The sequence below is a fragment of the Colias philodice genome, chromosome 24 (genome assembly GCF_061535455.1).
Source record: "Colias philodice isolate Cphi_HAF_F1 chromosome 24, ilColPhil1 Martin Lab GWU primary, whole genome shotgun sequence".
Taxonomy (NCBI): Eukaryota; Metazoa; Arthropoda; class Insecta; order Lepidoptera; family Pieridae; genus Colias; species Colias philodice.
Window position 1 is genome coordinate 5,197,355 of NC_143109.1, and position 14,124 is coordinate 5,211,478.

The 14,124-nt window shown below is 33.4% G+C and overlaps 2 protein-coding genes across 2 annotated transcripts in view; one reads left to right on the plus strand and one right to left on the minus strand.

Annotated features, from left to right (window-relative positions):
* The window catches only part of Mitf (transcription factor Mitf), a 105,003-nt gene extending 93,005 nt beyond the window's left edge, over positions 1-11,998 (minus strand). The window contains exon 1 of the mRNA XM_089710247.1: positions 11,557-11,998. Within this exon, the coding sequence (XP_089566373.1) occupies positions 11,557-11,717 (161 nt within the window). The 5' untranslated portion in view covers positions 11,718-11,998. The remainder of the gene's footprint in view (positions 1-11,556) is intronic.
* A 472-nt stretch (positions 11,999-12,470) lies between these two features.
* SNRPG (small nuclear ribonucleoprotein G) lies at positions 12,471-14,017 on the plus strand. The gene is made up of 3 exons (XM_089710398.1): positions 12,471-12,634; positions 12,778-12,925; positions 13,805-14,017. Exons 1-3 carry the CDS (start codon positions 12,603-12,605, stop codon positions 13,853-13,855), a joined length of 231 nt encoding a protein of 76 aa, XP_089566524.1. The 5' UTR covers positions 12,471-12,602; the 3' UTR covers positions 13,856-14,017.
* Positions 14,018-14,124: the final 107 nt, after the last annotated feature.

Sequence of the window (14,124 nt, forward strand, 5' to 3'; positions counted from 1 at the left end):
CCTAAATAAACACTGTATCAATCGGGTCAAAATATTTATTTTTCGTCTTTCTTTTTTAGGTAAAGATCATAAATTTTTTCAGCCTATTCTCCATTCCATACAGCATATTAAATTACAAATTTCATCTATTGTAAAGCGCCTGTTTCATATCACCAATAAATCAATTTGATAAAATTACTAACAACGATTAAGATCACCACACATCATTCTATGACCAAGGACTCAAACTCTGATATGATAAAATCGAGCTAAACAACGCACCTAATGAATTCGCCAAAACCGTATCACTGTGACGTATATCTCCAACGTTTACTGATAAGCCCAATAAATGTTTCGTATTCTGCAGTACGATAAATGATAATGAATCAATGGACACTACGGTTGATTCCAATTAACCCGCGAGCGATGTGATTGGTCAATATTGTTGACCAGCTAGATATTGGCCAATCACTTGCGACGCGACAATTGATTGCAATTTAGTCTGCGTCTGATAAGAGACGTTAGCAACTGGTTATCTTGTATATTTTAGTTGAAGACAAAACTTTGGATTATCCATACAAGAAGATCAATTGTGAAACAATGTTTCATAATAAATATTATATGATAAAGAGTATTTAGATGATTGGATTACAGAAGGAAAATATACAAATATGTTTGTTTGGGTTATCTCAAGCTGGATTTTAATTACATCAGGTAACTTACGGGACTACATAGGAATCTGTAGAGATTTAACCTTAGTTGCCAGAAAGTCCATCTATCGTATATATGAGAGTATGTTAAAACAAAATGGTTTTTATAAAGAACTGGGAAAATAATAGAACTGACGAATAGGACAAAATGCCTACTACTACTACAGATAATAATTAAATCAATTATCATAACACAGGAGACCACATTAATAATCCACTCGCACTCGTAAGAGCATATAATTCTATAAAAACATCATTATGAAAATGCTTTTCAATTTTTAATAAATGAAAACAACGAAGCATAAAATTGAATGCGCCCACGCAATACAGAGACCATCCTTGAACTTATCACTGAGAAATCATTTAGGTTTCTATAGACAAGGTTTAGTATTGGCACAGAATACTTAATAGTAGCTAACGCCATTGGTACAAATAATTTATCAATTAAGTATTTGTCGCAAAAATATTCTCTATTTTATGACCCAGGGAGCTCTAAAAACGAAATTATTTTTGATAAAATTTTCCTTTAGGCAAGCGCCTAAAAGGTAATAAAATAGAAAAAAATAAAATATATGGATAAAAATGTAATCAATTATAGCGAACATATTGTACCTATTCTTATGTACCATTCTCAAAACCCTACTTCAAAATTAAAAAAGGCAAAACTACTAAGAAGCCTGTCAAATCACTTGATCAATAAACGATTAGCCGACAGATACAATAGGTCTCACTTATATCTCGTAACTGCAGCGAAATAAACAAGATTACCGTTTATTTACATACAATGTTTTTACCAAATTACCTAATCATTGTTGAAAACTGAATTAGTCCCCTAGATTTTGATTTCTATGGGCTTTTAAACAAGACTTCTATTGATGTAAAATACATGTTTCTCTATACACATAAAAATAGTCCATCATATCCGCACTACATTATGTTTTAAAACCGAAAGATGTTTAACATTGCAACAGGGTTACTGCTTCTTATCATTTACATTCTAATATCTCCTGAATTCGAAATCGAATCATTTATATTCCTATAAAAATTGGTGCAAAAAGATGTAATGAAATAGATATATCCAGTATAACTCTACCATCATCTATACAATGCGCGAATGTTCCTGCACTTGCTATTCCAACAAGGTCCTCTATTGATAACAAGAGCACGTGTCATTCATACGATATCACATCTCTGCGCAATTATCTATTAGCTAATAGTCCTCCGTTCAATGGATCTGGGGGCACGGTAGTGCCCCCGCCAAGACGAGCCAAGCGAGGCGCACGGGCACTACCTACCTTTTCTCGAAGCGCTTCGACGTTTTTTTGAACCCTCATAACTTGGGTTTGGATTATGCTAGATAAACAAAATTTTCGGGATATATTGTCAATAGCGAACTTATTGAACATATTAAGTTTTAATTACATTAGCTTTTATACTTCAGATTTTATTTATATCTAAAAAACGCTAATTTCGTCACTGACTCACTGATGATCATCAAAATTCTTAAGGTATTTCCTAATGTCCTAGAAAGCTGAAATTTTGTATGTAAGCTAGTATTAGCACACAAACAACAAAAAAATTATAAAACTTGTAACTTTCATCCCCCAACCCCTTAAACTAGGAGATGGGAGTTTGTATGAGACCTGTAATTTTAAATTAAATTTTGATGACGCTAGAGGTCTAATCTAATAATCTAAAACTTGGTTCCCCTAGATATATATATGTATAGGTACTCCTTGTTAAAAAAAAATGTTGTGTGGTTTTATGAAACCACGGTAAAAGTGAAACTTAGGCACAAAATTATCGTATTTGTACGATAATGACTCCGAACACTGCTTTATACCTACTCGGCAGCCGACCGTCACGCGACATGCGCTACACAGACCAAAAAGTTTGAGACGATGTAATAAAAATTTCACTTAAAAAAAAATTGTTACAAACAACCTACAAAAAGAAATGAAATCCCACCAAAAACATTTTCATGTAAAATGTTGCCAAGACGAACCCATATGACTCGCACTGTCAAAAAGTTATCAGATCTCATGTAGAGCCAAGCTTCTAACACTACACGCCCTAACTCTACAAGGCCTAACTTCACAAACTCTACACCTTAGTCAAAATATGTGGCTTGGCCGTTCGTTACTACAAGAACTATCGTATAACACAAAAGTAATGAACAGTGAATTAATTTTTCACCTTACGCCGATGTGAATGTAGCGAAATGGCCAAGCCACATATTTTGACTAAGGTGTAGAGTTTGTGAAGTTAGGCCTTGTAGAGTTAGGGCGTGTAGTGTTAGAAGCTTGGCTCTACATGAGATCTGATAACTTTTTGACAGTGCGAGTCATATGGGTTCGTCTTGGCAACATTTTACATGAAAATGTTTTTGGTGGGATACCGTTATCTAGTTGCCATGTAATAAAAAATGTTAATCGTGTTTTGTTTTAAAGACCTCTTTGTGCTCTCTGGAAATTTTGTAAAAGCAAGAGGCTCGATCAATTTTTGATGTCCAAGACATTTTTACACTTCAGTTTAAATGTGCGTTGCATGTGTTTATTCCTACATTCTTATATTACTTCTTTACTCTTTTCATGTGTATATTATTGTACACGAATATCTCCACGTTATCTACATGTTATTTATACTGTTCAACATTATCTTTGCGGTAGTAATACCTTTCACATAGTTACATTATCAACAACAAATATGCCGTTTGTCCGCGTGATAGCAACGTGCAAATTCTGAAGTAGTCTGGAGGTTGCAAATTTAATATTTATCTTAAATTTTTGCAAGAAATAGTCAATTTAATTTGATCGGATCAAATTCACTGGTTGGCTCAAGGTTGACTGGATTGTATGATCCAGTCCCTTTTTTACCCCATTTTTTATGTGAACTCATAATAATTCATATTTTAAGGAGCACATGTAATACTTATGGATAGTGTAAATGAGCAGCATATAGAATAGCAAGCGATAAATTCCAACAAAATAAAACAGTAGGAAATGTATTTTTATGAGATAATAAGTTACTCGTTGAAGGACTAGAATCTTGATTAAATAAGTCTCCTTCATTACAATTGAATGTCAGTGATATTAATTTCATTGGAATTCATGGGACGTTAAAATTTACACTTACACAGACTTAAAATTACACCAATAATAAAGTTTATAGATAAACCATGGAAGGTTATCAAACCATAACAACATTTAAGTATGATTGGTACATTATCACATTTCGTACCAAAATTAAGTTGTCGTCCATATCTCTGAGTTCTGACATATTGAGCTCCGGATCCCTAATCCCATTCGAGTTTGACAACCCACCCACTTATCTGCGGTGAAATGGCGATGAATGACGCTTTTAGAAAACAATGAGAAAGTAAATAAGCTATAGGTCTTTATTAATTAGTAAATTAAGTCAATTTTTACAAAATGGCGACTAACAATAACATAATATGTATAGTGTCCTAAGGGTTCAAGAGATGAAAATGGACAACACATTTTGGAGTCAAACCTACATTAAATTAGTTTTTTTTATTATATTCTGATAATTATAATTAGAATACGAATAGATAGTGATATAGGTATATTCAATTATTGCGCTTCTAAAAGCTGTATAGGTACTTTAATTTACAAGTAAGTACATATTTCATTTCAATGAAAAATATACAGTTCCACAGCCTAAATTTCCACCATCTGGCGTAGGTGTCGTCATCAGAGCTATCTTTGCATAAGTAATTGTACATCAGTTCTTGCCATTATGTTAATTGTGCTAAAACACACATTCTTTCATGAAATGTAAAACTAGATGAAAAATGTGGACTCACATGGCGCGAATATTATTTCTTCTTCTTTTGAAACACATATATATATATATACATACGTATACTTTTGATAATAGATAATGTGTAAGTATAAAAATGTAAATAACATTAAAATATTTACAAATATCTATAGTTTTGTACATGGAGATTTTTTATTATTTTAACAATATTTTTTCCTTAAGACACTCCTTATTTGTAAATTGGTTGTGCCAATTTTAATAACTTTAAAGACAAGTGAACGTATATGAATGAAATATGGGTCAAATTCAGATAAATTATTGAGTTTTATATAAATAATCAGATGAAGAGAGCTTAGTTTAAAATTGTATATTAAATACTATACCAACGTTCCAGTAAATTGGCGTCGTAAATTCGGAAAATGAATTTCTTCTTTATCATCTGCACCACGTGTAACTACATCAACGAGGTAAAAAGGTAATATCAATGGCAAACAATTTACTAATAGAGTAAGATCCCAGAGCCGTGAGACACAACTTTTTTTCTAAAGCATATAAGTTTCGGTTCACAGTAACATCTAGTGTACTTTTTAATATCTGAATGTTTGTGGAGCTCTACTGTGAACCGAAACTTATATGCTTTAGAAAATAAGTTGTGTCTTACGGCTCTGGGATCCTGGACCATAACCAAAGAAACAAAAACAAAAACTGTAACTATCAAGGTAAAGTTCTCAGAAATCTGATAGATAAACAATGTTGATACATGAAAACAAATTTGGACTTGATAAATAATATTTGAAGCATTTCCTATGAAAACACGCGAATACGCAACAAATGACTTTAAATTAAATTAACCAAAGAAACATATTGCAGTATAATTCAGAATAGTTACATTCTGAAATGAAGTCATTGGAAAACGTTATTTTTTATTACGATACCTAACAATATGGGGCTTTTTATTAAGTTTTAACGACAAAACAAATGCTCTGAAGAGTAAATAAAGTTGACCCAAATGTCTAGCAAAACAAAACTCACGTTTAATATCTAGCTTCTAGTGCAATGGACTCCAATCACGATCGAAACACATGGTAGCTCGTGATCATCTTACAAACTGGAGATGTTTTAAAAACATAATGTATATCATCTGCCATGCAAGTCATCTTGATGATACTGTGTATGTTATCGAATTAAGAGAAAGATGTAGCCATAGGCACAGAATACATAATAGTAGCTAAACGCTACAGAACGGACACTCTCCGCCTCCCGCCAAAATTAAACACTTGCCTCACCCCGCATTATCAGGCTAAAAATGGTCCGCATTTTTTACCCGACTACGGCAAAGCAAAAGGAGGGTTATGATTTTGACAGGCTATGTATGTATGTATGTATGTATGTATGTATGTATATATGTATGTATGTATGTATGTATGTTCATCTGTTCCCTCGTAACTTCTAAACTACTTATCAGAATTCGACAAATGACATATCATTAGAAGCGTCTTAATTGTCCGCTGGTTATAGGCTATATGGGGTTTCACAAAATCTAATGTGGCGCCCTCTAGCGGACAAAACATACAGAGTAAAAAAATAAAGTTAAGATAAATATGCCGTGTTTGGTATCATTTGAAAGCTTTTTACTTGCACATTTTGAATATATATATATTACTAGCATTTGCTTGTGACTTTACCTGTATTCATGGGCTGATTGCATATAATTCACATCTTTTCGTTCATAGCTTCTTTATCGTTCATCAATTTAACTTTTGTTTTATACTTTTTCAGCGTCGTTTTTTGTCGTAGTTGGGTTTTAGTTGTTTTACTTTTTATCTTGTCTGCAAGGACGATACGCAACGAAGATTGACAACATTAATCAAATAATTTTATTATTTTGGATTTGTGATTATCGTTTTTCGTAGAAAATGGTTAGATATTGTGCTGTTTACGGATGTATTCCATCAGAAAAACGCGAATTTTTTTTTACGCTAGTCACAAGTCTTTCAGTTCATAAGCAGAATTTTTTTTAGAGATTGTTAAAGAAAAATATGCAGACCTGCTTTCACGCAAATGCGTTACAATTTGACAGACAATAACAATATCTTTAGCAACTTATTCAATAATATCTTTATTTTTCGTTCGTTTTGTGGAAACTGTATACCTAGGTCATGTAGGTAAACTTTGATAGAATTAAAAGCGATCACTTAGGAGCTTATTTACGCTTTTGTGTTTTATTGAAGCCTAATTTTAGAATCGCTACTGGTAAAATGCGGAGATGTTTGAACGCTAACACAATCAAAACATACAGCTTCAAACGGATAACGCCTAATCCTTTTACCTTAAAATTTTACTTTCAGACTTTTAAGTAATATAAAGTGAGTAAACGTCTCGACATTACCGAATATTTACAAAACATCCTTCGATACCGATAATAATAATGCGTGACCTTATAAGAATGCTATTTGTTTTATAAAACTTGGTATGATCTCATCTGATAGTCTATTGTTATGTCAGTATATCAGACAGCATCATTTATATTGTTAGAATTTGTCAACGATTTGGTAAAGTACTTAAGTGACCAAAAGCCGATTCCAATTTACAATTGTAGAATATTGTTTCGCGGAAAATCCAAATAAATGCTTTGCCCTTTGTGCTTTACTTTGGTTTTGTCATCGCGGAAAAATACGCCTACAGCATAATTGTCAATTATCCTACCAAAAGTGAAAATAATAGTATTCTGAACTTGGATTGGACCCCGTTCTATCGAGGTAGGTACCTAATTCAATGAAGCATTTTTATTTTCGTAATTTTTACAGTTATTAAGACGGTATGACTCGCTGTCTGGATTCGCATCATTTAACACATTTAACATTAATCAACGGATATTTTCTATTTCAAATGCTAATTTACTCTTCTTTAAATATACAGAGAACAGAGCTTCATAAAAATCATTTCACGAATGATGCACAGGCTCCAACAATCGTTAATAGTTAAAACGGAATAAATTACGACTACATAAAATCGTATCAACAACATAGTCCACTGAATGAGTCCCTCCAAGGGGGGTCTAGAGTGCGTGAGTTAGTAACGTAAGATGTTTCTTCGGAAACATGTCAAGAGTCCCTAGGTAATAAACATACTAAAACCCCGGGCCACTAGGAGGAGCCCCGGAGTGGGGGGAGGGGGGAAATGGGTCCATTTTTTCATTTTTCGCTTAAATCTCAAAAACGGTACATGTTAGAGAAAAACTTTCAAGGAAAAGTTGAAAGGCCATAAAATTATCTACAAGTTGTACCTGAATCATTTTTTCCTATATCCTACCGTTTCTGAGTTATACGCAGTAAAACATGATTTTGGCTCAAACAATTTCCACATCAATCGATCAAAAAATATTTCTTCCTTCCAAAAAACTCAAATGTGCAACTTGTGACCAGTACTGATAGATTACTCATAATTAGGTCTATCATTGCTAAAAATACCAGATTCCACCACGGAGGCGTTTACGGGGAATTGAATTTTATCAGGGTAGTTACGATACATGAACTTTTTATTTTTTTTCTTCCAAAAAACTCAAAAGTGCAACTTGTGACCGATACAGATAGATTACTCATAATAAGGTCTATCATTGATAAAAATACCAGATTCCACCATGGAGGCGTTTACGGGGAATAGAATTTTATTACGGTAGTTAGTTAAAAAGTTCATGTATCGCAACTACCCTAATAAAATTCAATACCTCCTAAACGCCTCCATGGTGGAATCTGGTTTTTTTATCAATGATAGACCTAATTATGAGCAATCTATCGGTACCGGTCACAAGTTGCACTTTTGAGTTTTTTGGAAGAAAAAAAATAAAAAGTTCAAGTATCGTATCTACCCTAATAAAATTCAATTCCCCGTAAACGCCTCCGTGGTGGAATCTAGTATTTTTATCAATGATAGACCTAATTATGAGCAATCTATCTGTACCGGTCACAAGTTGCACTTTTGAGTCTTTTGGAAGAAAAAAATAAAAAGATCAAGTTCAGTAACTCAAACTACCCTAATATAATATTTTGACAATCGATTCCTCCTAAAGGCTTCCATGGAGGAATGTGTTTATTTTACCAATTATAGAACTAATTAAGAGCAATCTATCAGTACTGGTCACAAGTTGCACATTTGAGTTTTTTGGAAGAAAAAAATAAAAAGATAAAGTTCAGTAACTCAAACTACCCTAATATAGTATTTTTACAATCGATTCCTCCTAAAGGCTTCCATGGAGGAATGTGTTTATTTTACCAATTATAGACCTAATTAAGAGCAATCTATCAGTACCGGTCACAAGTTGCACATTTTAGTTTTTTGGAAGAAAGAAATATTTTTTGATCGATTGATGTGGAAATTGTTTGAGCCAAAATCATGTTTTACTGCGTATAACTCAGAAACGGTAGGATATAGGAAAAAATGATTGAGGTACAACTTGTAGATAATTTTATGGCCTTTCAACTTTTCCTTGAAAGTTTCTCTCTAACATGTACCGTTTTTGAGATTTAAGCGAAAAATGAAAAAATGGACCCATTTCCCCCCTCCCCCCACTCCGGGGCTCCTCCTAGTGGCCCGGGGTTTTAGTATGTTTATTACCTAGGGACTCTTGACATGTTTCCGAAGAAACATCTTACGTTACTAACTCACGCACTCTAGGACTTTTTATTCAATGGACTAACATATCATAACGCTTATCTTATTCTCTGAGCCATCTTCAATAGGCAGATCCTCACAGAGCGAGTTGCTTGGCGGATCGATCTTTTCTTTTTACGTCATGGTCGTCTGATGGAAAGCGCTACAAACGCCCATGAACATTTGCAGAGGTGCGAGATCGTTTGCAGACATTACTGCCTGGATTGCCGACGTTAAAGGGGAAGGTGATAAAAAAAGGAATGATAAAATGAGTAAAGGAAAGGATTAGGAAGAGTAACTATGGAAAAGTATACGGGCCTCCAGCTCCGCCACTCACCGAAGGAAATACAGTAGCATTCGCACGCTACTATTTCACGCTGATTTTTTATAGGTGTTTGGTACCTACCCGGTGTAGCGGGTTAACGGTTGACGGTTCCCATACTTATTTTGTATGACAAAATTTTCAAAAGAAATTGCTTCGTGAGGCTGCTTGCTCTGTGTGGACCCGGAACCGGCTATTGGTACAAAACGTTTGAAATAAGATTTTACGCGTCAATGGCCTTGATCTGTCAAAGCTCGATAAAAAGTATGGTCAGCAATAAAAATATTAGCAGTTTTTCTGTGCAGTGTTTGCAGTGAATTGTTTGCCTAATCATTGATACAATACAATTATATGCGTTGATTTAATGAACCTACCGTACCCAATTTTTATTTATTTGACAATGATAGCACATTATGACGCAGGTTTATGCATATTATTTTTTTTAAATAATAGCAATTTTATTTCAATTATTCAATTTAAAATGATAATTATTTAGCGCGGAAGCTTTGACAAATTGGCTTCGATATAAAATTCGCGGAGGTCAATTTATTGATATAGTACATACATTACACTGTATACAGACGATTGTAATCTTTTAGTGTCGTTTTAATAGCCGATTAATGTTGATACAAATGTACATGAAGAACATAAAATTATACGTCATCATCATCTATTTATTATGCCACATGCCGCGCGTTGTAGCGAATTATGAGACAACGTAATATTACGTTTTTATACCTTTCACCAGGGAGAATGTTTGCTGTTTTGTTTTTAGACTTGTTACGATAACACCGTACCTACTTGCTGGCTGAGTTGATTTTGATGAATTGTATGAAAAATGAAAGGTTAATAAAATTAAACACCAAATGTACGATAGGTAATCGGCAACATTCATAAACCTAGATCATAGGTATTAAACTACCTAATTATTATTAATCGAACTTTGAGACTAAAATAGTAAATTATTATTCTTGTAATTTTTGATGTTTCTCCCAATCTTGTGACTTGTTGAATCTATGTGACGACGATTCGTCCGCGTCGACCCCGACATAGCATTTAGCAAAGGAGGTCAATTTTGAAAGTAGTGGTCTTTAAAATATCGGCATAATCGAATTCTTTCGACCCGCGGAGCACGTAACTGAACGTGACAAATTAACAAAAAAAACCTGGCAATGAGCCGGGAACACGAAAACCGCGAAAAAAACTAAAAACTATTCACTAACGGAAGTTACGCTGTAACTCAGCCAATAAATACCTGCCTGTAAATCATACATCAATCTTACAAGATTCCAATAAGAATGCTTTTAGATTACATAATATTGCATATTTAATGTAATCTACACATACATACGCACATTGCACAGCTTGTAATTATTGCACGCCTCATAAGCGAAGCGTTGAGGTGGGTACTACTGTCACTTCGCGCAAAACATCTGATTTTTCAAACTTAAAATGTCTTTATGTATCATACATTGCACTTGTAAGATAATACATATACAAACATATTAAGAAAAAACACTATTTTTAACGTTCATGATATTTTTGATGTCATTTTTGTTATTTAAACTAGTTAAAAAACAGTTTAAAAAAGTTCTGTCTTGGACGTCCGTGTGTCTGTATGTGCGGATCCTTTTTCTTGTTAACACGATAGCGACCGAAATACTTTACTAATCGAGTCTTTTTTTTCTCTTACGCTTGAGTATGCTCAGGAATAGAACCCTTTCATTTTTCAGGGTCTGATTCGATGTGGTTTAATTGTTATTAAATAAACAAAAATAATAATTAATAAATATTTATTAAAAAAAAATTATGAGGCGTGCACTTTTGGATTTTCCAAATTATTTTTATTATACAGCCCAAGAAACACGTTTGTCAAAGGATTGCGGGTTAGAAAGTTAAGTTTTATGATGTAGCAAAGGAACCGCACTAAAGTTCGTAGAATGGACGTAAACAAATATTTGGAACTGGGGTTCGTGCCAAGTCATATTTCAGGGTCGCGAACGACGTCTTCAAAGGAATTGTTCCTCATACGTATAAAAATAAGATCTATAAATATTCGCAATATTTAGTCGCAAATTTGCAATGCTCTAGGATCACGTGTTTACCACTCACCTTTCTGTTACTGGGACAGCTTTTGATTTGAGCTCGTAGAACATAAAATCTTGGTGATGCTGGGCCGTAGTCATCTCTTCTAAAATCTTCTGGTCCACATTAAAATCATTAGTTAAGAGGGATGCGAGATCGTATCCCATATCAATGCCGGACTCATCCATGTTTTAACAAAATCACAATCACAAACTTTCCACAAATCCAAATTTTACATATGAATGTTACAAATTCATATTTTAAACACAAACCGCAACTGTTTACATGAGAAAAGGATGGATATCGCAGCATCCATCCTCCCAGCTGTCTACTTGTTGCTATTGTTGTTACATAGACAAGGGATGCATGTACGGGAAAATCTTGGATGACTATTATTCTGCCAATTTAAATATAAGTTTTTCCACTTGACTTACATGGTTGTTCCATACCATTTTCTTTGATTACATTTTATCTAGTCACAGATAACACACCGATGACAATCTTTTTTTACGTCACATTCATGTGACAGCATTGAGCACAGTGTAATATTCCCTGAGAATATTCCAATTTCCAAATAAACATATACTACATAATTATGTACATAGAACTCCTTTAATTTGTTCTATTTTTATAACAACTTTTTATCGTTTGAAATTCTAAGATCAATTAGTAAAAAAGTTTAATTACACATCTGAGCAACTCAATTGTATTTTTATAAAATATTAGATAGAAATATAGCATCTACTAAATATTTGTAACTTTATAGAGACAATAGGCTTGGATGTGTCTTGTAAATTTTTAAATGGAAAGAATAGAAAACATAAATTAATTTATTATTTAAAATGAGGAAGTTTATTTTAAACTTATGTCTATGCTTGAGGTGGCAGATGTCAACTGGCAGCACTGAAATAATTTATAATTCTGTGAATCTGTGGCACAAAACTTTATTATCTATGGTTTAATTTTCGCGGCCCGGAACTAGTACCTAACTTTTTAACTTAATTTCAAAGTAATATCGCAATTTCGATTATCGCACATATTTAAAACAGAAGCCGTATACATTTATTCCAAATATGTCGAAAGCTCATCCACCAGAGTTGAAAAAGTGAGTGAGATTGTAAAAACAATAAGCGTCCCAAACATAACCTTACTATTTTTTTAATCATGTTTGTTGATACTATCTTTGTTCCTTTGCGTGTTTAATCGGTGGAAAGTAGGTAAATATGATTGTTTTTTATATTTTTACAGGTTCATGGATAAAAAGCTTTCAATAAAATTAAACGCCGGTCGGGCTGTGACTGGTGTCCTACGAGGTTTTGATCCGTTCATGAATCTTGTGCTGGATGAATCGGTAGAAGAATGTAAAGATGGACAAAGAAATAACATCGGCATGGTTGTACGTAATTTAATTTCAGTATTTAAAGTGATTAGCAGAATTTTAGGGACAATTATTATACATTCATCTATTCTGTGCATTCATAATATGTCGTTTAATTAAGAGCCTAATCTCTTTTTCTAATATTAACACCTTTCTATTAATGGCCATGATTGGAAAAGATGATATGAATGATAAGCAGCTGTTTAAAATAACATTTTATAAACTAATTGGCTGATGTCTTTACTATTCACGTATGAGTGAATAAGAAACTGTTCGTCAGTATTCATAATTTTTTATTCATAATAGTTTCATTGAAATTTTAATAGCTAAAGTCTGACTTTAGCTAACCTCACCACAGAAATACCAATAATATTGTAACTTTATTGCACATAATACCCTATATACAAGGCATAGTTTATAATTCACCTGCAAATGGGAAAGATGCATCTCGATCTGGATCCTTGGAAAATCCGAATGACTTGTCTTGACCAATAGTTTAATATTTTGCTGTTATAGTAAATAGCTGAATATCATTCACCGTTGGTTGAATGGCACGATTTTAAAGAAGTTAGGATCTTAATAAAATGACTGATTAACGGCCAGATGTTACCTTCAACATATAGAGCTATTACGCACTGTCGACCAGTCTTAGACCTGGACTTACTCCTGGACGACTGACGACTAAGTGCGCAAGCCCCTATTTAAACTATAGTAAGTCACAGTCGCCGGCGACTGAGTCGCCAGCGACTGGTCGACAGTGCGTAATAGCTCATACAGTAATAGACATCAGTCTCGTCAATAACATTTAGGATATAGGAAGAAGCATGAGTAACTATTCCTTAATTTACTGAATCAAATTTATAATGATAATGTTAATGTGCAACTTGTTTTTTACAGGTAATACGAGGAAACAGCATTATTATGTTGGAGTCATTAGATAGAATATAGTATTTAAGGCATTCCTTTTAAGTTTAGGTTAAGGCAACAGAATCAAGTCTCAGATTCTTACAATAACGCCACTATTTCAATAAACCAAAATACAATAGAGTAATCTTGAGTATTGTCATGAATATGTAATTGGGTACAATAAAACACTAAGACAAAATCAAATTATTTTATTTAATTCTTTAAAAACCAATGTTCCATAAAATTTTGCCATACCTACTTGTTTATTCTATTTCATCCACAAACGCTTCTAGTTGCAGCATTTGTGCGAT